This window comes from Bradysia coprophila (assembly GCF_014529535.1).
Source record: "Bradysia coprophila strain Holo2 chromosome IV unlocalized genomic scaffold, BU_Bcop_v1 contig_5, whole genome shotgun sequence".
In the NCBI taxonomy this organism is placed as follows: Eukaryota; Metazoa; Arthropoda; class Insecta; order Diptera; family Sciaridae; genus Bradysia; species Bradysia coprophila.
The window spans coordinates 3456485-3480706 of record NW_023503374.1 but is presented as its reverse complement, the minus strand read 5'-3'; the positions used below and the strand labels follow the sequence as shown (position 1 = coordinate 3480706).

The following is a 24222-nucleotide window of genomic DNA, read 5'->3' as shown; positions in this document are numbered from 1 at the left end:
AGGTATTTTAATTGGGAGGCTACGCTGATCGCTTGATGAAAAAGGACTTCACCTAGCACAAATTAAAGACTTTGGATATATGTTTGACATTGTAATGTGGGCAACATAGAGAAACTTAATTTCAAAACCCACCGAAAACCCAGAACGAAAGAATTCTGTCAGTTTTGACACTATACGTCGCTTTCTAAATGACCAGTAACAACGAGAGATTTGAAATAACATACACTATCGTAATCACAACGTTGATTGAACAAACAAAAGTCGTTAATTTTCTAAAAGTTTTTTATATTCAAATTGAAAGCTCACAACGATACTTTTTCGTTCCCTTCGTCCGTTCACCACGCCACCTATCATATTCCATGCAAACTACAGTAGCTTTCTCAAATGAAATCGATTAATGCCTGACGGAATGTGTACGTTTGAGGTTTTACTCACATATCGCAACAAAAAATACGATGACGTTTGCCATGTAATATTCCATCACTGTCAGCGTACGAATAATAATTTTCTTCAGATGTTGGTTAGTAAATGTTGTGTGCTTGAAATTTAAATAACTTTGCCATGACGTTTCGTAAAATCTATGCGCAATAATAATAACTGTCGCATAATTAAATAAACCATTTCCGCGAAGTGCACATATTGTTCAATCCATTCCAAAGTGATTTTTGATTCAACGGCCTAGTGTTTACTGTTCGTTCGTACGGCCAAAATCATAATTAAATATTAGCAGTCGGTCGTTATCAACGATATTATTAAATGCTGATAAAGGTGTTCATGTTCAGAGATTAGTGTGTGGGATACCTGCTGTATTTTCTGTGATAAAAGATACATAAATTAGTGTGCCTTTCGCTGGCTAGATTCTTGATTCAAGTGCTAACTACCAAGTGTCTGTAATTTCAACATTTTAGAAAAACCATTGCGAAAATGAGCAGATTTCAATCGTGGAACGCAAAGTAAGTGAAACTGTTACAAAAATGTTTATAATTGGCAGCTCATGTGAAAATCGTAGTGCATGGACTCAGTTTTTGCGATTTATGTTTCTGTTTTTTATGTAATGTTCGTGCTAGTCGCTTCAATTTACCGATCAAGTATAGTTTGTACATTCGATAGACATACATTATTTATTGGTCAAGGTTACACAGAGCAAGTGTGTGATGTCATTGGAAACAAAGTTGTTTAGATTATGTATGAGGCAGATTCTTTGCGCAACCATATGTTTCGCCGAACTGGAGCCTGCAGCAATGAAATTTGATTTTGTTTATTAATGTTGCTGTATGTACGTACCTTCAGTTATTTTCGCTTTTCTCTTTAAACTGCTTATCTAAGCGAATTTTTTGTTGTTCGCTGTTGTTGTGCGATTTTAAATTTCGCTTGGCATTGATATTGATAAACAAATAAAACAATTCGGTTGTAAACAACCTGGAAATTTGCATAATTTAAAGTTATCGCAAAGTCCATTCGATGTAAATTATGAGGGATATTGGATATCTTTTGTGTTTGATGTCCACAGGCACAATTAAAATTAGGTCTGATTTGTGTTGCCATCTCACTCACGTTTGGATAATTTTGTGCGCCTTTTACTTGTCTTCGTAATATTGATAAGTGTGACAGTTAGACATTGATTCTTCGTTACACATTGATTTGGTACATCGAGACTTTTGCATACGAAACACAGCTCCATTGAACTTATATCCTATGCTACGTTGGTCTCAATTTTGCAACCATTGTCAGAAGCTGAAAGACTAGTCCGTGGAAATCCAAGTTCCCATGTCCTGTGTCTGAGAGACATTCACAGATATCTTGAAGCCCAGTTCCCTCTTCCAAGCTACAGCTATTTTTGGGGTCGGTTGCTATTCCAATTTTGCCAAACTATCATGAAAACCAATTTTTCCGGAATCACTCCTACCCAGCTTCCTATGCGACACCGGTTCATGTTGAGGAGCTCGTTGTTCCACATTTTTTGTCAGGTTCCGGAAATAAGCACTTTGTGTGCACTCCTCCTTTGTCGGTGTTCCAATGTTTCGAAGTGAGACGTTATCCTACTTCCCATTTCCCCTTCTTGTGAGAATGTGGATTTCACTCGTCGGTAACAAAATTATCTCGATCCAACAAATTGTGGAAATTGTTATCGTCACTACCGCAAAAATCCGCGATGGCGAGTCGGACTTTTGAGATACGAAACTTAAAAATCAAAATTATTTGTTAGGAAATTAAATTTTGGATGAAAATATTGTTCGGTGAAGTGACAGATGTGACCGACTTGCCAACAGCGTCAATCATTGAGAGTCCTGTGAAATAGTGCTCAAAACCACAATCAACTGGGTCCTAATTTTCAATCATGGGAGATGCAGGGATTCCACGCACTCACTTTTCTCACTTTTTTCAACTATTTTGAAAATCTGAAAAAGTGAGGAACTATTTGCTTGATTTCTCACTTTTTTCAACTATTTTCAGACCCTTTACTCACTTTTTTTTAAATCAATTAAAGTAGAGTAGAAAACATGTTAGAATTGTAGAATTTCGCCTGCGGCGCTAGAAATTTTATATTAAAAGTTTCTAGGGTAGTATATAGTCCGTTGCAAAAACATTTTACAAGAGTATTCTTTCACTTTAGTATTGTCTAAGATGAACTTACGTATCTCCGCTAAGTATTTGCACCATTGGATGAATATTTTATGCATCAATGCACCTTTTACCTATGGTTTCAACCTTTCTGTTTTAAGTGTCATTTACTCCAATGTGAAAAATATAGCTTTAAATGGGTCGACCGGCGAAACAGCGGCTTAAATGTAGTTCGACCTGAAAGTTCAAATCTGTGCAGGTAATAGGACCTAGATAAAAGAACCTGGTTTGTGTGGTTTCACTCAAACCTGTCAGGTCAAGTTTCAGGTAGCCTCAAACATTCACACAAACTTTCCAGGTAATCCGCTAGGTCAAGTGAAGTTAGATAAAACTTAAAAACAACAAGAAAAAGTGGCGATATGATGTTACGAGTTCGGGCACAAAAACAAGACTCAAAGAATCGAAAACTGTATAAGTGCATCTCTTTTTAATTTTATTAGAAGGATTGCACAAATAAATTCGTCGAAGTTATAAGTTAGGCGCCTATAAGTTTTAAGTCAGGCTCTTATAAGTTATAGGTAAATTTACAAAACCTCTAAAACTTTGATCAACCTCGACATTTTTGATATTTTTTTAAGTTTTTAAAAATTTAGTTGCAATTTATGAGGGGAACATTTTTTTAAATTCCCATACATTTCGCGTCGACAAACTCCAGATTTTTGTGTTACATAATTTATGAGCATGGCTTATAACTTAAAAGCGCTTAATGTATAACTTGCACTAAGTCATTTGCGCAATCCTTCCATTCATCGTAACGAACCTTAGGCTCCAGTATATTCACCTGAAACTGAAGGCTGTAGTTTTGTTTATAGCCAGCATCCGGAAGTCTTTATAATAGTGTTAACATCATTTTGTAGATAGATTAAAAAAATAGAATTGACATAAAAATTACCGGAAGAGAACTTCATCCAAGTATACCTCTTTCTGAAAACGAAAATTCCGTCGACCTAGCCTTTCCCTAGCCTCAGAAATTTTAACCTCCTACGTTTTTAAGACAGTAACAAAAATGCAAAAGGCGTTCAACGTTAAGCCTCTTTCGGCAAACGAATTTGTGGTATTTGAGTAACGAACTTTTATGCTTCACATTTTTGTAAATGCTGATTTGTCAGCATAGTAGCAGTCATAAGAGCCGACCTTTTTCTTAAAGTCGGCTAAAGCCTCGGCTTGGGGTGTAGATGACGGTTGTTGAGCTTTAGTGTCTTCAGCAATCCATTAGATATCAACTAGAGGAATCATTTTTTGAAGGTTTTAGCGATCGGGGGCATACAAAGTTAAAAGTTATAGGTCGGGGGTGCATACAAAGTTAAAAGTTATAGGTCGGCTAAGGCCATTTTTTAGGGAAAATACGAAAAAATGGCCTTAGCCGACCAAAAACCTTTAATTTTGTATGCAGCCGATCGCTAAAACCTTCAAAAAATGATTCCTCTAGTTGATATCCTACTGCCTCCTCTTCCACACTTGATAAAAGTCTTTGAAAATTCATTGGAGGCAGACTTTCCTTTATTTGAAAATATTTTGCTAAGTCGTTAAAAACTATTTGGTTTGGTGAAATTAAAGTTATCTGCAATTCAATCACCTATGGCTTCATCCCGGAGACACTGACTCGTAAAATAATCTTTGACTTCTCGTAAAATTGGGTTAAAAAGTTCCTAAAACTCACTTTTCTACCAACTTTTTCACCAGAAAATCAACTATTTCCAGCAACTATTTTCGTTATTTTTACTCACTTTTCCACTTTTTTACTTCAAATTTTGCGTGGAATCCCTGGAGATGAATCTCCCTGAAAAGTGACGTCACTTTTGTACAAAAAATTACGTTATTTTCCTGTGAGATTCACGTCCCATGATTGAAAATATGGATCCTGACTATTCTCGTTGTCGGGCACGTCCAGGTAGCTCAATCGGTAGAGCGATGGACTCACGCCCTATATGTCGCGGGTTCGACTCCCGTGTCAGACATAGTTCATACGGATTTTTCCTAATCATAAATGATTAGTCTCTACTGTTAGTTAACACTAGTCAGCTCTATCGACCATAACAGGTCTCTAAGAAAAAGCCAAACATGATGAACATAGTTCTTGTACGCCATACGTGTAAGTCATAATCGTGATTCTAAAATGTCAACTACTAGGGACACCTATGTTCTAATAGAGAAACCACACAATTTACAATTCACAATTGTAAAATCTATCGAAAATATGGGTAATGCACAACAGGCCCATTGGCGGCTTAGGTGCTTGGAAAGCGTAAGCTTTCCTGCCAATCTTATCCTATCCTATCCTATTCTCGTTGTTTTTATGTGATACACAGATACACCATTGATACACAAAAGTGGATATCCGAATACAGGGAACGTCCAAATTATGGAATTATTTTAATTTTAAAAGAGAGAACGTCTACAAAAACGAGCTTCTAATCCACAAAAGCAAACTTTCAGTCCTAAAGAACGATTGACGTTCTGCCGTGCTAATGCTTAGTTTCCTCTTATCAAAAAAGTACTCCGTGTGAGAGACAAAATTGAATTTTTTCCTTTGTTTATTTGACAGCTTGCTATCTCACGGCTCTCTCGCGAAATACTTTTTGTTGAATGGAATGTAAACTTAAGTTAAAACGTCGTAAGTGAAAATGAGAGCTTTCAAATTTCCTTTGTTTTTCTATTGAAAATAAAAGCTCAAAACCTATATTCAAAAACACTTCGCAGTTATTTCGTTGGAATAACTTTCCACGTGTAAATCAACCTTTCTTGCATCAGCGCAATTCCATCAATTATTTGTTATAATTGATGTTTGCATTTTCCCACATAAATTTTTCAACATTCGCTTTTATTAACTTAGAATATGCATAGACAAATTAATAGCGGTAATTGCGGTTTTCTAAGCTTTTACGTCTATACAAAGTCATTGATGGTCAATCCCTGGAATAATTCTGACCGATTTTGTAATTACGAACAAATTCCATTAACGAACACGAAGTAAAAATTGATTTCATTGCAATGCAACCGCCACGTCCATCAGGCATTCTCTATTGATTTATTTCCCCAAGAGTCGGTCGGATTTAGATGCATCGATAACCTCTATTTGTGTCAATCCACCGTATGACACTAATAATAGTTGACGCCAGTTGGATTTCTATGTTAGTCTTAATGCAATTTGATGCGAATGTGCAATTAAAAGCACATTAGATGTGGAAAACAGTTGGAAAAATGCATTTCTAGGGCGATTCCATTAGAAGAAATAAATAAAATTTGAAGAAAGAAAATGTACCCAACAAGAAACTCGTTAGCAACTTTGTCAAAGTTTTTATTGAAAGAGAAATCTTCCTGATAAATGACTCAGTAGAAATTTTTGCGTATCATTCGTGCATAATATCAACTTAGGTACGGAACAATTACGCAATGAGTGGTAATGCTCTATGCTCATGGTCCATTAAGTCATACTTATAACTAGACACTCGACGAATCGGTGACAGACTTAAATCTTTTTGATTGTCTTAATCTGCCGATAGCCTAAACAAGCAACATTATCGAGTATAAACAGCCTAAAATAAACTAAAACTGTCTGCTTGATAGTAAAAAGTGAAACGTCGGTTGTGTACAATTTGATACAGTCATAAGAAATAGAAAAGCTTTTTGATTCATCTTGTGGATCAAAGTGCATCACTTCATTCTTTATTTCATTTGAGACATTGAAGTTTCAACCAAAACTTTGTCGAGCAACAGTAAGTAATTCATTAAACGATTTAACAATTTTGTGATAAAATCAAACTGTGTTTTTTGAGCAATAAGCTTCGGTAACTCTCTTTATTGTCTCCGCCTCGAATATACCCTTGTCGAAAAACAGTGAGTGAGTTTGCGAGTATCACAAAGTTGTGGCCCAAGTAATGAAGTACGTAGCAGCTGTTCGCGATTGGAACCTTATTGGATTCTACAAGATTAAAGTTTCAGGATAGACCAAACACAAAATGACTTCATTCAGTGGGATATGAATTAGAAGTGAAAAAAATGATTTAGGCTAAGTGATCGAAAGTAGTAATTCAGTTTATTTTGTTAAAGTACCGTTGAGTGAATTGCACACACTCCACACTCCTCCTCAATTCACTCAATACCATACAGCTCCTGCTGAATTGCAATTGATTTTTCATTATTTTACCAATTAAAATGAGTCATTTGTTGAGAGGTAATCATCGTCATACTCAACCAATAACATCTTCTTGACAGCTTCGTTTGATGCGTTTTCCTTTTCCTTTTCGCCTTGTTTTGTAAGCCACGACTTGTATCGCATACAGTCGTTCTTCGTGTGACCCTTCTTGATTCCGATTCGTCACAATCATCTGAAGAACAACAGATTATCTTCATCCCTTGCTTCCAGTGCCGTTATGAGCGTATCATAGCTTTTGGGCAAACTACTTAGCAACATCGCGACTTTCCATGACTCTGGGATCTCTTCCTCGCCAATATCGACCAATTTTTAAAAGAAATCAGACATCTGATTGATGTGCTCTTCAGCATTTCCGTTATCGGACATTTTCAAATCGCAAATTTGCCGCTTAATGCGATTTTTCATGACACCCATGAGTCCCAAGCAGTAGTCTTTCGTCGAATGTGAGTAAGCTGATTACCCTCGACCTCGGGCCTTATTGTCTAACTTTTTCCATTCTGCCTCCTCGACTGCTGCTGCTGCTGCTGCTGCTACCTTATTTGCTTCTACTGCTTCTTTGCCGACCACTGGAGCTTCCTTTCTCCCACAGATTTTCTTTGATGAGAATCAGTTCCATTTTATATTTCCAGATTGAATAATTGGAATTGTTCAACTTTACGATTCTCGTTTCTTTATCTTCCATTCCTTAACTTGTATATGCTGGGCGCATAACCTGTTCGCGATTGGAACCTTATTGGATTCTACAAGATTAAAGTTTCAGACCAAACACAAAATGACTTTATTCAGTTGGATATGAATTAGAAGTGAACAAAATGATTTAGGCTAAGCTGATCGAAAATAGTAATTCAGTTTACTTTGTAAAAGTACCGTGGAGTGAATTGATCATACTCAACAGCAGCATCTACATGTCCCATGCGAAAAGTTCCGAATAGGAAAATAAAAAAAATGAACCGAAAATGGTCCACATGTAACGGATCATTTTCACAACGTGCAAATTGTTTTGTAAAGGATAACTTTCGCATGGGACAGGTAGTGAAAACAATTTCCTTGTAAAAATTTTGTAACATTTTGTAAAAATAACGCGATCAATTGCATTTTGGACAGAGAAAATGTTTTTGGTTAAAACTGACGGAAAACGATTGGGCGATTTAAGAAATCAATTAAACTTATTGTTCTCCTTCAGATGGAAAGGTTATCGCAATAAAATCGTGTTAACTCTGCTACTTATTCTGTTTGATAAAAAATCTTTTACTTCAATAGATTAAACATATATTTCATTGATGTAAGAGAACACACGCGTATTTTTATCGATGTCATTGTCGATAACAGATGGGTCTAGAAGATTGAATTAGGTAGGAATCTTATTGACACAATTTTCTAAAACCTTCTTGCGACCATAATAGTCATAGATAGACTGAACAAATCGATTAAAAAATGTCTGCATCATCAGATATTTAGAGTAGCCTCCCCTATTTCGCCTTCATCACCATCACTAGAGGAAAATAAACAAATCATTCTTCGTTATTATTGTTATGCGATTATTATGACATGACAGCTTATGATAAATGAGCTCTGAAATATTCTGTGAGTAAATAAATTCAGATCAACGATGCAGTCAGGCCCTACTCAAATAAACATTCAAATTCAATAATTTTTGAGTTTATTTATCGACTGTTTTATCTTTCGGTTGAAGAGACAGTGTAAAGTAAACCAGCCAGAAGTGGTCGATTTGGCAAAACGAATTCATTGCTTTTATGCGGGTTGGATTTTGTGTAATGAACGTCACGTTTTTCATTCATTTATTTCACTATGTTAACTGCTTCTACCTGTGTCCTTAACACAGTGCCGACAATTGCGGCTAGTCAGATTTCGGCTCCCTGGATTTTTGTTAAGGAGTCAGGGGACACCTCAGCAATTGAGGGAGCCGAAAAATTCTGAAAAAGCATTAAAATGAACCATGTCTTGCTGGTTAACTCTACACTGCCGTGATAAAGATCAAAGTTTCTAAAGATCAAGTAGGATAGGATAGGATAAGATGGACAGGACGCTTTTCAAGCACCTAAGCCGCCGATGGGTCCTTTGTGCATTACCCATATTTTCGATAGATTTACAGTTGTGAATCGTATGATTTATCTATTAGAACATAGGTGTCGCTAGTAGCTGACATTTACGATTAGGAAAAGCCCTATGAACTATGTCTGACACGGGAGTCGAACCCGTGACATATAGGGCGTGAGTCCATCGCTCTACCGATTGAGCTACCTGGACCTCCCACGTAAGAAATACTTTAAAATTGTCTAAGTTGATCGGAAGCTCTTGAGGAAACGACTGTGCTTATTAAAAATAGTACATGGTACGGTACGTAGTAGATGACGTATTTGTTTAGACATTTTGACTTTGACGAGTTCGATTGTATCCATGTCCAAACGTTAATTAAACTCTTGAAGCTTTGCAATATGATTATTTGCGAAACAAATTTAATTACAGGAATGGTTTCAATCAAATTGTGACCTAAGCTTAAGTATGCCAGCTGATATTCAGTTGCTTCAGTCATTCAAACAAAACTGGTTATGAGCGAGGTTGTGAGTGTTTATACGGATTTAACAGTACACGTAGTGGCAGAGGTAGAGTCGTATAAAAATGCATAGCCAGTTTTGGTTGTGAGTGAGTCAGCTGAAAATAAGCTGAAGCAAATTTTTGTGTTACCACGGCAGAGTAAAAGTAAACCTGGCAGGAGCGGTTCATTATTGAAACGTCAAATGAGGGACCTAATACACTGTATGAAAATGAACTCAAATGATTGCTGACATAAGTTGAAAAATTTAATTCGCAAAAAACATAGGGCTACTAGATTATTCAGGTCCCTAGTCAAACAAGCGCTCCTGCCTGGGTTACTTTTACTCTGCCGTGGTGTTACGTAATGCCGCGAAAGTATATTCTATATAGAATAGAATAAGTGCCAATAGCATTGTTAGTTATTTATTTATTTAGCGTATGGTTTGTACAATCTATGTTATTTACATTTGTATCTTATGACTATCTACAATTACCACCGAGAGGTCTTTCGACAGGTTCGGGTATTATTTAATCGTACAAGGTCTTAACTTAGTTTTATTTCACACATTAATTCTATATGTCCATTGTAACAAGATCCCGCCGGGAGGTTGAACTAGTCAACAGATTCAGCAACCGAGTGGTGACATCTGTTATACGTTGATCGTACTTTCGACACGAACCCCATGTGTGATATTGAACGGGCTGTCACTTTCGCGTCTATTTTGTCGAATCTTTTGGTGTCTTTGGCGCCATCTCTGGAGTGATACAGGTACTATTCCTCTGTCATCCAATGTGGCGTCCTTATTGCATTCAGATGAATATTTCGACTGTTTTTGGGAAGGAATATTATTGATTAGGAAGGGATTTGGAGTGTCCCAACATGTTAGACAGGCTAACAGAGGTAGGGAAAAACCGGAAAGCGCAGGACCATGCCGAGGTGGGAATCGAACCCACGACACCTGGGATGATGAGTCAGCGCGCTTACCCACTGATCCACCGAGGCCAGCATTGTTAGTGGAATTGTCGATCAAATTATATCGGATTTGCAGCATGTGTACTGCGAAGCATTCGCCGTTAGCTGCAGTCCTAATTCTTCATAACAATATGTCGATCAAATTTTTCGAATATTTTTTTATTCGTCATGATTTCACAGAAGACTTTGCTTGGCAGGCTTAATAAACCAACAAAGGCACAAAACAAAGTCGGATAGATAAAATTTATGACTTTACCCAACTAGTGAAACCCGAATGAGAACCGGGTTATCTCTGAGAGAATTATCACAGTCACTAGATTATTGATCGACTGTGTGACTTACTATCTCAAAATGAAATGATTATTTCACCGCTTCATCCGATAACAACGATGTTATTTGTTATGTCGAGCAGACAGACAACATAATTAAAACAATTTCCATCATCGTTTGCAATTAGGCAAAAGCACTTAATTTCCATAATTTTGAAAAATGATTTTGTTTTTGTTCAACAATATTGTGAATGTAACTGGAAATGAGTGGTTCTCATTAGAGCTCGCGCTAATTGAATGGTTTATTTTATTTCATCCCAGCCAACCGAAATATAATGCAGTTCATGTTCTCGCTGTAAATATGTTCCAATCATTTATTTATATTTGATTTTGAAATTGAACACAAATTGGAATTCATTTTTGATATGGAAGAAGATTAATCTACCAAATTGGAAACGTATAAATAAACCACCCACACAAATAGCGTATACAATCACAAACCCATAGACTCGATTTAAATTGTGTATATCGAGGCTATTATCAAATTGATAGTCATTCGATTTAAAATTTGAACGATAAATGGATAATCCGTATCCATCATCTATAGCTTTTTAAACATCAAAACATTTCATGACACCGAACACAGTAAACTATAATAAGGAATGCACGGACTGGTATAATGGTGATAATCAAATTGATTAATGAAGCACGCTTTCAGCTTTGATGAAATGTTTTTCGGATGCATGAATGAGAAGTTGGATGATAAGAAAGTGTCGTTAATTAGGTCGAAAAGAATAACATATAGGGGGCATGGTTAATCTTGGCTGAAAAAAAAAACATAAAATCTGTTACTTCTGTCGATAAAAATATTTTCATGCAAAATCTTTTACTTCATTTGTCTTAACTTTCAGTTGGCTATGTAAGAAAACTTCAGCCAGAAATCAGCACTTCATTAATACGTCGTTGTCGATTACAGATGACTAGATGTAAAAGGTTTCGATGATTCTTTGTAATCATTTGACAAAAGTTAAGTTGACGTAATAGGCACAGTAAGGGGAGTAGTTCGATTGAGAAATGGTTGAGACTGGCTTCGGTTTAACACATTCAAAATAATTGCGGCTTGTCAACTTTCGGAACCCTGGACTTTACTTAAATAGTCGTGGAATGCCTCCAAATAAATTTCTAAAAATCTAGAATTCAGTTTTGGATTTGCAGAAATTTATTTGGAGGCATTCCTCGACTATTTAAGTAAAGTCCAGGGTGCCGAAAGTTGACAAGCCGCAGTTAATTTCAATGTATAAAACGTAATAAAAATTGATAAATATGCAGTGCCGGACTGGCTCCAAAAAGCCCTTCAGGCGTTGTATGAAGAAATTTTTCAAAAGGCCCTTCGTTGCCCTTTATACACACAAAAATCAAAAGGCCCTTCGGGCCCATAGGGCCAGTTCGGCACTGTAAATATGATGCGACCTAACTTTGTACAGTTATTTCTTATTCAAATGGCTTACATTCAGGGCCTGATTGGTTGATGTTTAGTGCGTCATTCAAGTGGGTACGGCTATTTCAGCCTTTCAGACTATACTAAACAAAAAAGTTGTCTCTGAAATTTTTTTTCTAAAATGATTTTTATCTTAATAATAACGCTCGCACTGTACCGAATTTTGTCAGCCACTCAAAATGTAACTGATGTCCAGATTCTTGTGTTGAAAAACAGCTTACATGCGTCTTGAGTTCTTTAAGATTTTTATTTGTTCCCTGTTCTTTACATTTGGAACAAAATTTTTCAGGAAAATGGAAAATTGTTTTTCCGGCCGCAAAAGCGATTCACATGAAAACATTTAAAGTCGAATGTTTCCGAAAATGCAATATCCTTTTGCAAAATTTCGTCTGCTCTGGAAAGTATATAATTACTGATATTTCATAGAAGAACGTTTTTTCGGAGGATTCGGAATGTAGTTGGTTTTAAGGTTCCTGCAAAAAGTGTTCTGGAAAATTCATCAAAATGCCTGGCTATTTCTAATCCATTTTTCATAAATGAGGTGTCATTCGAAAGCTGCATTCACGTACTGAAATAAAAAGGTTTATTGCAGCATTAGTACAGACTTTACAAAAAATCACAAGAAATCACAGATAGAAGACTTCCTCCATACCGTCGCTGGGTTCGAAGCATCCCATTACCGATGCCGCATTTCCCTTCTGGATGGCCATACTATTGCGCTGCTTTAAGAAAGATTTTAATCTTGGCTCTTCGGTTTTAAGTTCGATCATCTTTCCTAGTTCTTCGAAAAATATTTGCGCGTCCTGACACCATGGTCCCATAGTCTCTACTGAAAACGGTACGAAATGGTAATTGCGTTCGATCACCGTTCTTAATTTGGATTCCTTTCCCTGCTGTCTTGGTGCTGTATTTCCAATTGATGGGAGAGTACGAGTCAGTGTAAGTTGCATCCCACACCAGCGTCTTGCCTTTGTGCCAAGGGATCAAACTTATTCCGTCAACCCGTTTTTCATCTTCTCGAAATAGTCCCGGTGGTTCTAATTTGGCCGGCACGTCAGCTGTGGTAAGAGCTCGTTTTATGATGTTGTTTAGCCATGAGTGTCTTGACCATCTTCCAGCACTTTTTTGCATTTTAAACCGTGTCTGCCTTTACTTGTAACCATCAATCCGCAATGGCATACGTGTGGAGCACAAATATATACGCCCAAATGGATGCCAATCATTATGCGAAATGTGTTGTTTTCCAGCAATGTTCCCAGGTTGCATGATGGAAGAGCATTGAACCATGCACCAGATTCCGGTTTTCGGATTGCTAAGATCCTAGCCATTTCTTCCTCGTTGTCGAAACGTAGGTCGTTGAACAATCTGTTTATTTGGATTATGTCCCAATGTTTCTGTAGGTGGGGACGTTCTGGGCGATTAGCTTCGGGATTCAGTTCTTGCCAAGCGTTGATACCATCCATGTAGTCGGACATTTCTTCAATGGTGAGCGAAGGCGACTGGAACATAATACTAACCATTGACGACAAGAAGAAGAAGAAGAAGAAGAAGATTGACGACAATCCGTTCATTTATACAGGAAAGCCGGCAAAGCCAAATCTTTAACTCTTCGGATACCAAGACCTCCAAAACGAACCGGTTGACTTGATGCAATTATTTATTTCTTCAATTAAATCGGTGTTGTTCCATGTGGGAGACGTTCGTTGTAGTTTTGGAATCGATATACAGTTCTTCAACAGGTAATACGCGATCTGATAATTGTCCAGACTTGTTAGTCTTCCCCTTCCGAAGAGTAGTTTCAATTGGTCCGGCTTTTTCCTGAAGATTTTAACGAAGGCGTTGTCAGTGATTGGTGAACCAAGAAGTGTTAACTCGTTCACGACGATTATTCCAGGTGACATTCTATCAAATTTGCCGACAATATCTGCCTGCATCAACTTCACGTACTTCTGTATTCAGCCGGCCATCCGAAAAAGGATTTTTTTAAGTTTTATTCTAGACGTAGCTATAATCTGGGATACTAGTTCCAGTGTTTCTTGCACAACATTTCACTGCTTCTGTTCAACGTTCAAGGATTATGGAAAGTTCCATACTTGGGATGTTATTGACGATTTTCCTGATGAACATTACAATTTACTGTTTCGTGAGACATAACCATTTTTATTGAAATGAAATTATGAAATTATTTTTGTGACTCTTGATGAAGTAACTTATCCAAAAAAATGTCGAATCCTGATGTTCCCACTACTTCTTTGTTCTAGACACCAGACATTTCTTACGTTTTTGACCATTTTTTCGGCTAACATTTGGACTTTCAACAAGTTTGAAGTCAGTTTTTCAAAATAAATGCCGTCTTCATGGGTCACTGTCTTCTCTATCCCAGAACTTTAGAACTGTAAAGAATTCAGACGATTTTTCCTGGTTTTTTCTTATGATCTGGCCCGCTGTTACCTTAACCATCGACAGAATCCAGAACAATCATCAGAATTCCCTGAACAAAGGCACAATTTTTTTCATACCTTATATCGATTCAAAATAACTTGTTTGGATGCTCTAACCTTAACTTTATGAACCAAATTTATTAACTGAATAAATCTGGCTGGGCATTCTAAATATATTGTTGATTACAACGCCGTAACTTCGGTTGAGCTAATGTAATTTCCTTAATGACGCAAGTAATAAATCAGGGACAGACAATGAATGATGAGAGTCGCTCCATTAAACTCAAACTAAAAGCCTGTGCAACGCTGACCCCTAACCTTATGTCGTTAAAAGCAATAGAAGGTAATGAAATTAACGTGGAATTTGCGTGTATGATCTCACAAGTCATTCGATTGCGTGCCGAGTACTTGCGTAAAATATTATTAATTCTGAGTGGACTGTATATCAATTAAGCTTGTACTCGCATATCTGTGATTGATATGAGTTGAGTGAATGGCATGAAACCAATGACTACTTTCGTAACCACCATACCGCATTTTATCTTCTACATTTTGTTGGGTCTAAGTGCAGAGACACAAGTTTCCGTTTTTTTTATTGTCCATTGACACTGTGAACAGTCACGTTATTTTCGAAAGAAAAATAGAAATTTGAAATTGCAAATTCGGTTTAGCGCATGCGTAATCGCCAATGATAATTATTTTGTTATTTTTAATTGTCGCCGATCATCATCTAAAAATAGATTATCACAATTATCGTTGCTCTGTTGTATGAACACTCGCACAAATTATGAAAATTGAATTGAAATTTTTAATTTACTTTTCAGCATTTACATCGTCACATGGAATGTAAGTACGAAATATCCCGAAGGAATAGCCCTAAACAATTTGCTTGGCCTTGAAAATAATCCGGAAAATGACTTACATCGTCCGGACTTTTACGTTATCGGGTACCTTCTTCATTCACTGAACCAAATCAATTCAGCAAGTGAAAATGATTCATTCATTACAGCTTACAAGAGATCAACTCTCAGCCGCAGAGTGTGGTCAAGGGATTGTTCAAAGACGATCCATGGACGCAAAAGTTCAAAGAATTGCTGAAGGTTCGAGGATACATAGCCATTAAGTCGGAACAGATGCAAGGTCTGCTGGTAATTTTGTTTGCGAAAAAACAGCACCTCCTACACATTCGAGAAGTCGAATCGGAATACACTCGTACTGGATTGGGTGGCATTTGGGTGAGTTTTACTTTCCGAGATTTTTGATTTAGATAAAATTGGAAAAAAATGTTTCCGTTTCAGGGCAACAAGGGTGCCGTTAGCATAAGATTTTCGCTGTATGGCTGTTCCGTTTGCATTGTTAACGCTCATTTGGCTGCTCACGACCATATGTTGGAGGAGAGAATAAAAGATTACGAAAAGATCGTTGAGGAGCATAAGTTTCATGTCAAGACCACCACGGACATCTTCACTCATGAGTACAACGAATTTATCGAATCACATCCGACGATCACTTGACAAGGTTCTCCTTCCCTTTCAGTTATGTCTTCTGGTTTGGCGATTTAAACTTTCGTTTAACTGGCGAAACCACTTCACCACCAGAACAAATCCGCGATTTGGTCGAGCAGGACAAACTAGATGAATTAATTGCCAAAGATCAACTATCGTTAGTTCGACAGCAAGAACGAGCGTTTACCGAACTCGTTGAACGGACTCCAGCTTTTCCACCAACATTCAAATTCGAGAGAGGAACCTCCGAATATGACATGAAGTGAATTTACCTTATTGAAGTATCGTTCGCTGTGTCCACTAATCAATAATCAATAATTTTAGACGTCGGCCAGCTTGGACGGATCGCGTTCTTTATAAGGAACCACAAAATATTTATAAGAATGCCGAACTGTCGGCTGAACAAACGTCGTACCGAAGTCATCCCGGCTACAATATTAGTGATCACAAGCCGGTCACCAGCGAATTCACCATTAAGGTATAATTTTGATTAATTGTGTAGAGATGTGGCAGTTCGTATCGTTTTGTGCTTTTGTGCTTTTGTTTTACGAGATTGTGATTTTGTTGTCGATAAACGAAGGGTGCATGTTGAGTACTGTGAATTTCGAGGGGGAACTGTACTCTATAATCACGCGGTAGAAGTAAATTTCAGACAGGCTGTTCCTCTTCATTGATGTATTTATACTCGTATAACCTCTCCTTGAACTCATTGGTAAAAGAAACTGATTATCAGCCCAATACAAGTTGTCTGTTCAGAATTCGACATAATTTTTGTGAAATCAATTTGGAAAGAAAATTCGAAAACGATTCAAGGAAACGTGGAATCGTGAGTCGCCAAATGTTTTTCAAAACTTTTTCCAGTAAATTCTTGTAACTCCCTCCTTCATGTTCTACCTTGGAAACTACTTCCTGCGACCTATGTTTCGTTCTTAAAAGTAATTTTTTTTTCGCATCGAAAGTCTCATCGACTTTGCACATCTTTGTATTAAGACTGGCATAAGTCTGTGTCGGCCAACGCAAAAATGCAAATATCAGGTCTAGTTCTAACATCTTGAACAGTATGCGTAAATTCCTCTCGCTTTTATATTAAAGAAAGATGTGTAGGAGCAGGACCAATGTAATGGTACATTGGAGCCTGTTCTCATAAAGGAACTTCTAACTCATATTGGAAAAAGAAAATCTGGTCAAGGCTCTCACCATCCTTGTGAAATATCGACAAAAAATGTTTTTCTTGTACAAAGTGAGGATGTACACGAAATGCAACAGGAAGTCAATGGATCATCTTAAGATGGAATTCTTTTTACAAAATGTAGTTTTTGGGTTTCATCTAGTCATCGAAGACTTTTAGTCGAGAAAACTGGTAGATGAAAAACTTTTCGGCGATTTCTTGTCAATACTTAACGGCTATGCTTTCATCGAGTTCACCTAATGAAAATTTCCGACCGAAAGATTGAGTAACAAAGAATTTTCTTTAAAGAAATCTTCAGCCATGTTTCAGAGGATTTTCAGCAAAAGTTCTTCCATTTTCAAAAAGGATGTCGAAAGGATTGTTTCGAGTGACAAAAAATTTTCTACGTTCATTGACCCCCTCGAATTTTTCTCGTCATTTTTTTTAGACCCGTACGATGTACTGGGGTCTTATAGGTTTACGCATACGTTTGTAACACGTCGAATTGGACTCCCTGAGTAAGGGGAAACCTATTGTGGTTGTCTAGAGATGCCAAATCAGTGAAAAAAAAATGTCCGTCTGTCTGTCTGCACGATAACTTGAGTAAAACGCATCCGATTTTTTCCCGTTTGGTAATGTCAAAAGACAGGCTAAGTTCGAAGATGAGTGATTTTGGATCGACCCCTCCCGAGCTGTGGCCCAATAAGTGCTTTACGGTTTTTCGAAGATATCTCCGGACATTCAAACGTTACACTTGTAAGTGATACGTCAAATAAAAGGTATTTACAATACCGATCGACAAAAAAAAGTTTATGGAAATCGGATGACCGACTCGTGAGTTAGACACCTTGGTGTGAACCACGTACTGAGCGCAAAGCAGTTTTTGCTTGTAGGTCGGCCACATTTGAACATATTTCGTCTGTTTTAGCTTTATTAGATAGGTATTGACCGTACCAATCAGGGAAAAAAAGTTTTTGAAATTTGTTCTCCGGAGCGTGAGCTAGGTCTCTTGGAGTGAGCTCTTATCTGGCTACTCGGCCGTACAGTGAACGTGGAGTATTTTGTCAATATCTCGAGTAAATTTTGACCGAATTTCATGAATTTTTTTTGTTTGAAAGGTATTAACGAATGTAAAGCGTCGGTACTATTTCCGGTCTCCTAACAAAATGGCTGCCGGCGGCCATATTGGATTTTAGTAAAAACGATATAAAGTGGGAAAAATGATGCTTAGAGAGTTTCTGTTAACATGGAAATAATTAGTTATGTGTGTGGGGTTTCAGGGATTCCATATATGGACATCTATACATACCTATATACAGCTATATTGAGCTATATACAGGCATATAGAGCTATATAATAGCATATATTTATCTGTGAAATGTTTATTTATAGTGAAATATAGTTAAATATAGCGGTACATAGCTGTTTAAATAGGAATTTTTGAAATTTGACCTCGTACGGGGCTGTCTATATTGCCTCCGGCAATTTAGTTGTATATGATAAAAAGGCAAAGAGTGGATAATGTAACTGATTTTAAAGGGAGAATAGTTTTTCAGCAGAGAAGAAATTGAAGTAAGAGAAATGAAGAGTTTCACATTAAAGGCTCTTGATACGAATAGGTGTTTCGTACGGGTCGGCGTTAGCTATGTTTTAGAATTATGTCCTTGGACTAAGGCCGCTACTCGGCCGTAAGTGTATTTTGCACATAAATCGAGTAAATCTCATCCGATTTTGCCAGTTTTTGTTTCATTTGAGAGGTAACTGAATACCGAATGGAAAGTTGGCAAAAAATTTCGGGTTTCTAAAATATTGTCTAAAATTGTTGGTTTTATTTGAAAGGTACTTCGTACGGGCTTTCGTAATTGTGCTATGCGCAATTTTAAAAATGAACACTTTCAGTAAATCTGACCATACCTAACTTGACTAAGTGGGCAATAATGTCAAGGACGCAATCGGGTTACGGAATCATTTTGGTAACAAACGCATTAGAGGGTTGTGGACGTATTACAGGTACGGGCGTATAGCATTATGGTTACAGACGAAATCGGATTACGGGTCGTACGGGGCTCAGTCGCAGCAAACGCTCCGACTGTTCTGGTTACTTGTTCAAGCATATCTTTGAGAGTATTTGCTCAAAAATCGTGTGCGATGTGTCAAATGAAAGTTATTGACGAGACGAAGCGGAACATTCAATTTTTAAGAAAATCCAGATTCGCGACAGCGCAAGCAAAATTGCATATTTTCCTACTTTCCCGCACCTTTCAAGTAATTTTACACATTTTGCAAAGTCGCACTTTTCGGGTCCGTGGTATGAAATAGTATTTTTCATACCTAGGACAGAAAAAGTGAGACTTGGTCGCACTTTTTTTCCTGCCGATATGAAATAGTACATTACTATGCAAGGGAAGTAAAGTGATATCTCGTATCCAGATGAGTAAAAGTAACCGAGGGCTTTAGCCCGAGGTACATTTACTCATCGTGATACGAGATATCACTTTATTTTCCGTGTGTAGTACGGCGTTTTACTATGCGAGTGATGTAAAGGTTATTGCCTATACATGTAATAGCCTTATTACATGCACCAGCATAGTAAAATACTATTTCATACCACGGATTAACAGTCTTTTTTAGCGCCTCTCACACGCTAAAAAAGACTTTTAGTCCTAGGTACGAAATGTTCTATTTTCTAAAGTATGTTAAAAAAAACCATTTAGAATAAGTTTAGAACAGCGACGAAACGTGATATTTCAGCACTAGATAGACAAAGTCAGTTTTTCATACAAATTTTGTGCGGTAACAACCATTCTAATACTCTTCTTAATCATTGATAAAACAATATTCATTGAGATGTGCAATTGCTCGCATAGTACTCTCAACACTTCGTGTCTTAATTATAGTTTTTTGTTGAATTTTGTTTTCTTGGCACAGTAACACATTGTCTATTTTATACATACACTTCTCTGACACAGTATTATAAGCTTCTTTCTTCGTGTATCCACTAATTTTGTGTGTAATTTATTATGCTAATTTATTTGATTGCATTTTATCGTCGTTATGGACTGTGAATCCCGTTGTTCGTGAACGATTAAAAAACGTGACGCATAAGAATTTAATTTGTGCTCTTATGGGTGTTTATTTTAAATTGTGTTAAAGAGCTTGCATGTCTGTCTATCGCTTCTTTCTTTCATAAATCAGACTTGTAACAATGTTTAGGAAATGCTAAGAATATAATTGGTTCCCCACATCGATACACTTTGATAAACGCGAGATTCATTAAATGTAAATGTAAAAAACGGTCAACATCGATACATCGAGGAACCAAATCTATTTTTATTCTCTCTACATTAACCGGCTGAAACTTGTGAGCCTACACTAATCACTCGCATTCGTGTTAAGTGTACACAAAAACAAAGTCAAACAAAATTGTTAAAGAAAATTCTTTTGCATGCGACACTATTTTAACTAAATCACAAAAAAACAAACAAACATAACCGAACCGTACACGCAATAACATGCATGCAAACACCACGCCACATCGTAATGCAGTGCGTTAATAAAGCGCCACTAATTATACAACGACTTACACGAAGCCCTGGTGGCGATACCACAGACTCTGAATATTATTCTGTTCAGGTGTTCGAAGATCCGACCGAGAAAATTGTCGACTTTTCACCGATCAACATTTGGCAAATTGGTGAAGACAATGTCATCGAATATACGTTACCGTTTGGTTATGAAGAGGCCGAAAATGATTGGATCGGTGTGTATAAGGTACAGATTGATTGATTGATTAATTGTTTTTCGACCTCTATCAACACGCAACAATTGATTCCTTTTTCTAGGAGGACTTTACCAGCTTAGACGAATACATCGCTTACGAATACACTAGTCGCAGCAAAGCACCGAGTGGCGATGTACCAGCCGATAAAATCATTTACCATTTGCAATTTCCGGAAACTTGTGAACTACCTGAGGACGAACGATATGTCGTGCTGTATTTCCAAAGTACTGGCACAAGAGGCGTTACTGGTCTAGTGGGCATTTCTAAGCCGTTTAAGGCGGAAAAACGTTGTCCTTCACCTCGATTCGAATCGGTTGATTAGTTTTTCCTTCTTACTTCTGTGAACAATTTTGTTTTTTCGTGACCTCTGGACCTCAGTTGTTATAATTTTTATTGCATTTTGTTAAGTTTTGTTTAAGGCGCGCGACCGGGAGAGACAAATTATTTTATCGGTGATGAGTGAACCAAAATTTTTGATTTTTGTTTTAGTTTTTGTTATCGGTAACTGGTGTTTCCATTAACTAATTTACGTTTAATTAAATCCTGATTCCGTTTATGCATAGTATTGAAGATAAAAAAAATTTGGAAAATTAATTTGCGGCAAATGAACAAAGCTCAATTTCTTACATTTGTATCGAGTTTCACCTCGACAGTCACAATTTAGATAATAGACAGTTCACGAACAAAATGAAATGTTTTATCCCATAGTCCAGAGCCTACGAGGCTATACTTTGTGGGGCGGAAATATATCATCGAACTGCCGTTTTGCTTACTTTATTTTCCACAGTTTTGACTTTGTCTTTCCGAGCAGTGTAAAATTTAGCGGTCATTCCGTCTTATTTGTTTGGCTAGTGTCCGTCTTTCGTTGCCTATAAAAAATTGCCTAAACTAGAGGAGTGGCACTCAGTTTTCGATTTCCATTTTTTTTACAGCTAATTTTTGAACTAACTTTTACTTGACTTGACTTGACTTGACCTGCTACAATCAGCAATGAGCTGCCTACACTCAGCCCGCTGATATTCAAGCTTTCCGATTGTTCTTAATTGTTTCATTGTTTGGAAGCTGACCGAGGGAATAGAAAAAGGCAATTGGTGTGCTAAGCAAAGATATTAAAAGCTCTCTAGTCTTTAACATCTGGCCACTTTCGTTTTAGTGGAGGTCCAAGTTCATATAAAAGCCATTTTTTTGTGCATTTGATGACAAAGGCGTGAAAATTGCACCATCGATAAAGATTGAAATTCTGAACATTTTTGGATAGGATGCCCAAAATTTCCGCCCAGCTGCTCCCCTGACCCCCCTTCAAAGTTTTCGATGTAGAGTCAACTTTGATGAATTTCTGTGAAGCGACTATTGAATCTACATAGGCGATATGGGGCTCAAATGAATGATGAAGGTTCAAAGTTTTTTTTAAGTGCAAAAAAGTTTTCCGAATTTTCCGTTTTTCCCGCAGTTTTCCACGTTTTTCCAGAACGACAAAAATTTGTTTTGAAGTTATGTAACTTCTAAATTACATTTTTTGGATGGTAAGTTTGCTTACAGCTTTTGTTCTTCGTTCCATTTCCTACAAAACCTTCGAAGAAATGAATTTTCTATCTTTCGTTCAGGAAGAGCTAGAACCAAATTTCCACCGTCAGGTGAGGAACGAACAAAAGGCAAACTAATTTAATTCTGCAACATTTGTACATCTGCAATCTGCTACGCCTCTTATGACTAAAAAACACATTTTTAATGAGGGACTAATGTTCCTAGTAATAACTAATGATGTACAGTACTCCTCATCCAGAGAGTCCACCACTCAGAACTGGTGGATTATTTAACTTTTTAAGAAATTTTTTTGTATGTGTTCTGGACTCAGAACAATTGAAAACTGTTACAGAATTTTCACGATAAACGAATCTGGCTTTTCGAAAAATCTTGTCAGCCGTCGGTTTATTATTCCGCACAGTTTGGTTGTGTCGTCAAAGGCGTCAACTTAAATAAATGTTGGGTCGTTTCAGTTAAATGCTGAAAAGAGAAAAACATTTTATTGCACTAAAAAATCAACGACACAGGAAACGACGACTTTCTGACGGAACCGTCTTTTAACATTTTGTAGAAATGACGAATTTCTGAAGAAAAAGTTCATGAAGAATCGTCGACTTCTCACTTCTTCATGAACTCGCCGTTTTTTTTTTTTTTTAGAAAGTCCAGTCATTTCTTGTGTCGTTGATTTTTCAGTGCGATGTGCAATAACCATTTTTGGCTACTTGAGAGATATTTAAGAGGTTTCACACGTCGAGTCTATCACAGTTAAATCAGTGAATCCTTTACTTCATTTGTTCAAACCATGGTGTCGATACTAAATCATTTCCCTCATCAGTTGTAATTGATACGAGACAGCACTAGCTAGAAGTGATAGCTTATTTTTGTGGACATCGTCAACAGCAGATGACTAATTGTTTCTGAAAGGTGACGACCGATTAAATTTTATATGGCAACTTTTCAAACAATAGTTATTTTCGCAACAAGTGACGAAAAGTAGGACTTTCCATTGCCTTTGTTACGAAAAACGTTGTATGCCTGCGGCCTCGAGTGACAATCTACACACCTAGTACCTGAAAAAGCATTTATCAGTCGGTTGTATAACTAACTATTATGACATCGAGTGCAAAGTACTTTATTAGAATCTAGATGTGTAAATTATGACACGTGGCCACAGGTACTTTGCAACAAGATTCATACAACGTTTTATGCCACAGAGATGTCTGAAGTTGGCAAATTTTGCACATTATGATGCTGAGTTGCAAAATTATTCATTTGATTTCCTCAGCCCATTGAATTTCCAATAATTTTACAGAACCCTCACAAAGTATAGCCTGGAATATCATTAAGAACAATAATTTCTAGAAAACGCAAAAAAATTTCCTCGTATCTGAGATCCGTATTAATATTGACAGAAATTGAGATTTTTTACATTTTCCCACGAATCGGACTAATTTTTGAGTTTTTTTTTTCGTCTAAATTGAGTGCTTTCACATTTAAAAACACAAAATCGTGAGTGATAGTAGTTTCGTTGCAATTGAGCGCATTAACGGGTGAAAATTACACGCATTACAATAGCGGGCAGCAATTTAACTTTCGATAGGTTACAATGAAAAATATAGCTCAATTATGTCTCGTAGACAATACTTACATTGTTCTGAATGAAATGCTTTTTAACAAGAAAAATGGAACACTTAACACAATAAATTGAAGTTTACATTCACTGGAGAGA

The 24222-nt window shown here is 37.0% G+C and overlaps 1 protein-coding gene across 2 annotated transcripts; it reads left to right on the top strand.

Moving 5' to 3' along the window:
- The first annotated feature begins 462 nt into the window (after positions 1 to 462).
- On the top strand, positions 463 to 24222 carry LOC119071752 (inositol polyphosphate 5-phosphatase K). Of its 2 annotated transcripts, none has more exons than XM_037176788.1 (8): positions 463 to 953; positions 15340 to 15462; positions 15525 to 15750; positions 15814 to 15989; positions 16052 to 16282; positions 16345 to 16498; positions 20822 to 20959; positions 21031 to 24222. In XM_037176788.1, the coding sequence occupies exons 1-8, from the start codon at positions 925 to 927 to the stop codon at positions 21289 to 21291; spliced, it is 1338 nt and encodes a 445-aa protein (XP_037032683.1). In that variant the 5' UTR covers positions 463 to 924; the 3' UTR covers positions 21292 to 24222. The 2 variants fall into 2 exon arrangements, with proteins under 2 accessions (XP_037032683.1, XP_037032682.1); XM_037176787.1 differs by having other exon boundaries at positions 467 to 953; positions 20735 to 20959.

What these genes read in the sequence shown, in the direction of transcription:
- LOC119071752 (XM_037176787.1), top strand. Translation starts at nt 925, where the DNA reads ATGAGCAGATTTCAATCGTGGAACGCAAA. An exon ending in CTGGATTGGGTGGCATTTGG is followed by an intron (nt 15,751 to 15,813) that starts GTGAGTTTTACT and finishes TTTCCGTTTCAG; the next exon opens with GGCAACAAGGGTGCCGTTAG. An exon ending in CCAGCGAATTCACCATTAAG is followed by an intron (nt 16,499 to 20,734) that starts GTATAATTTTGA and finishes ATCGTAATGCAG; the next exon opens with TGCGTTAATAAAGCGCCACT.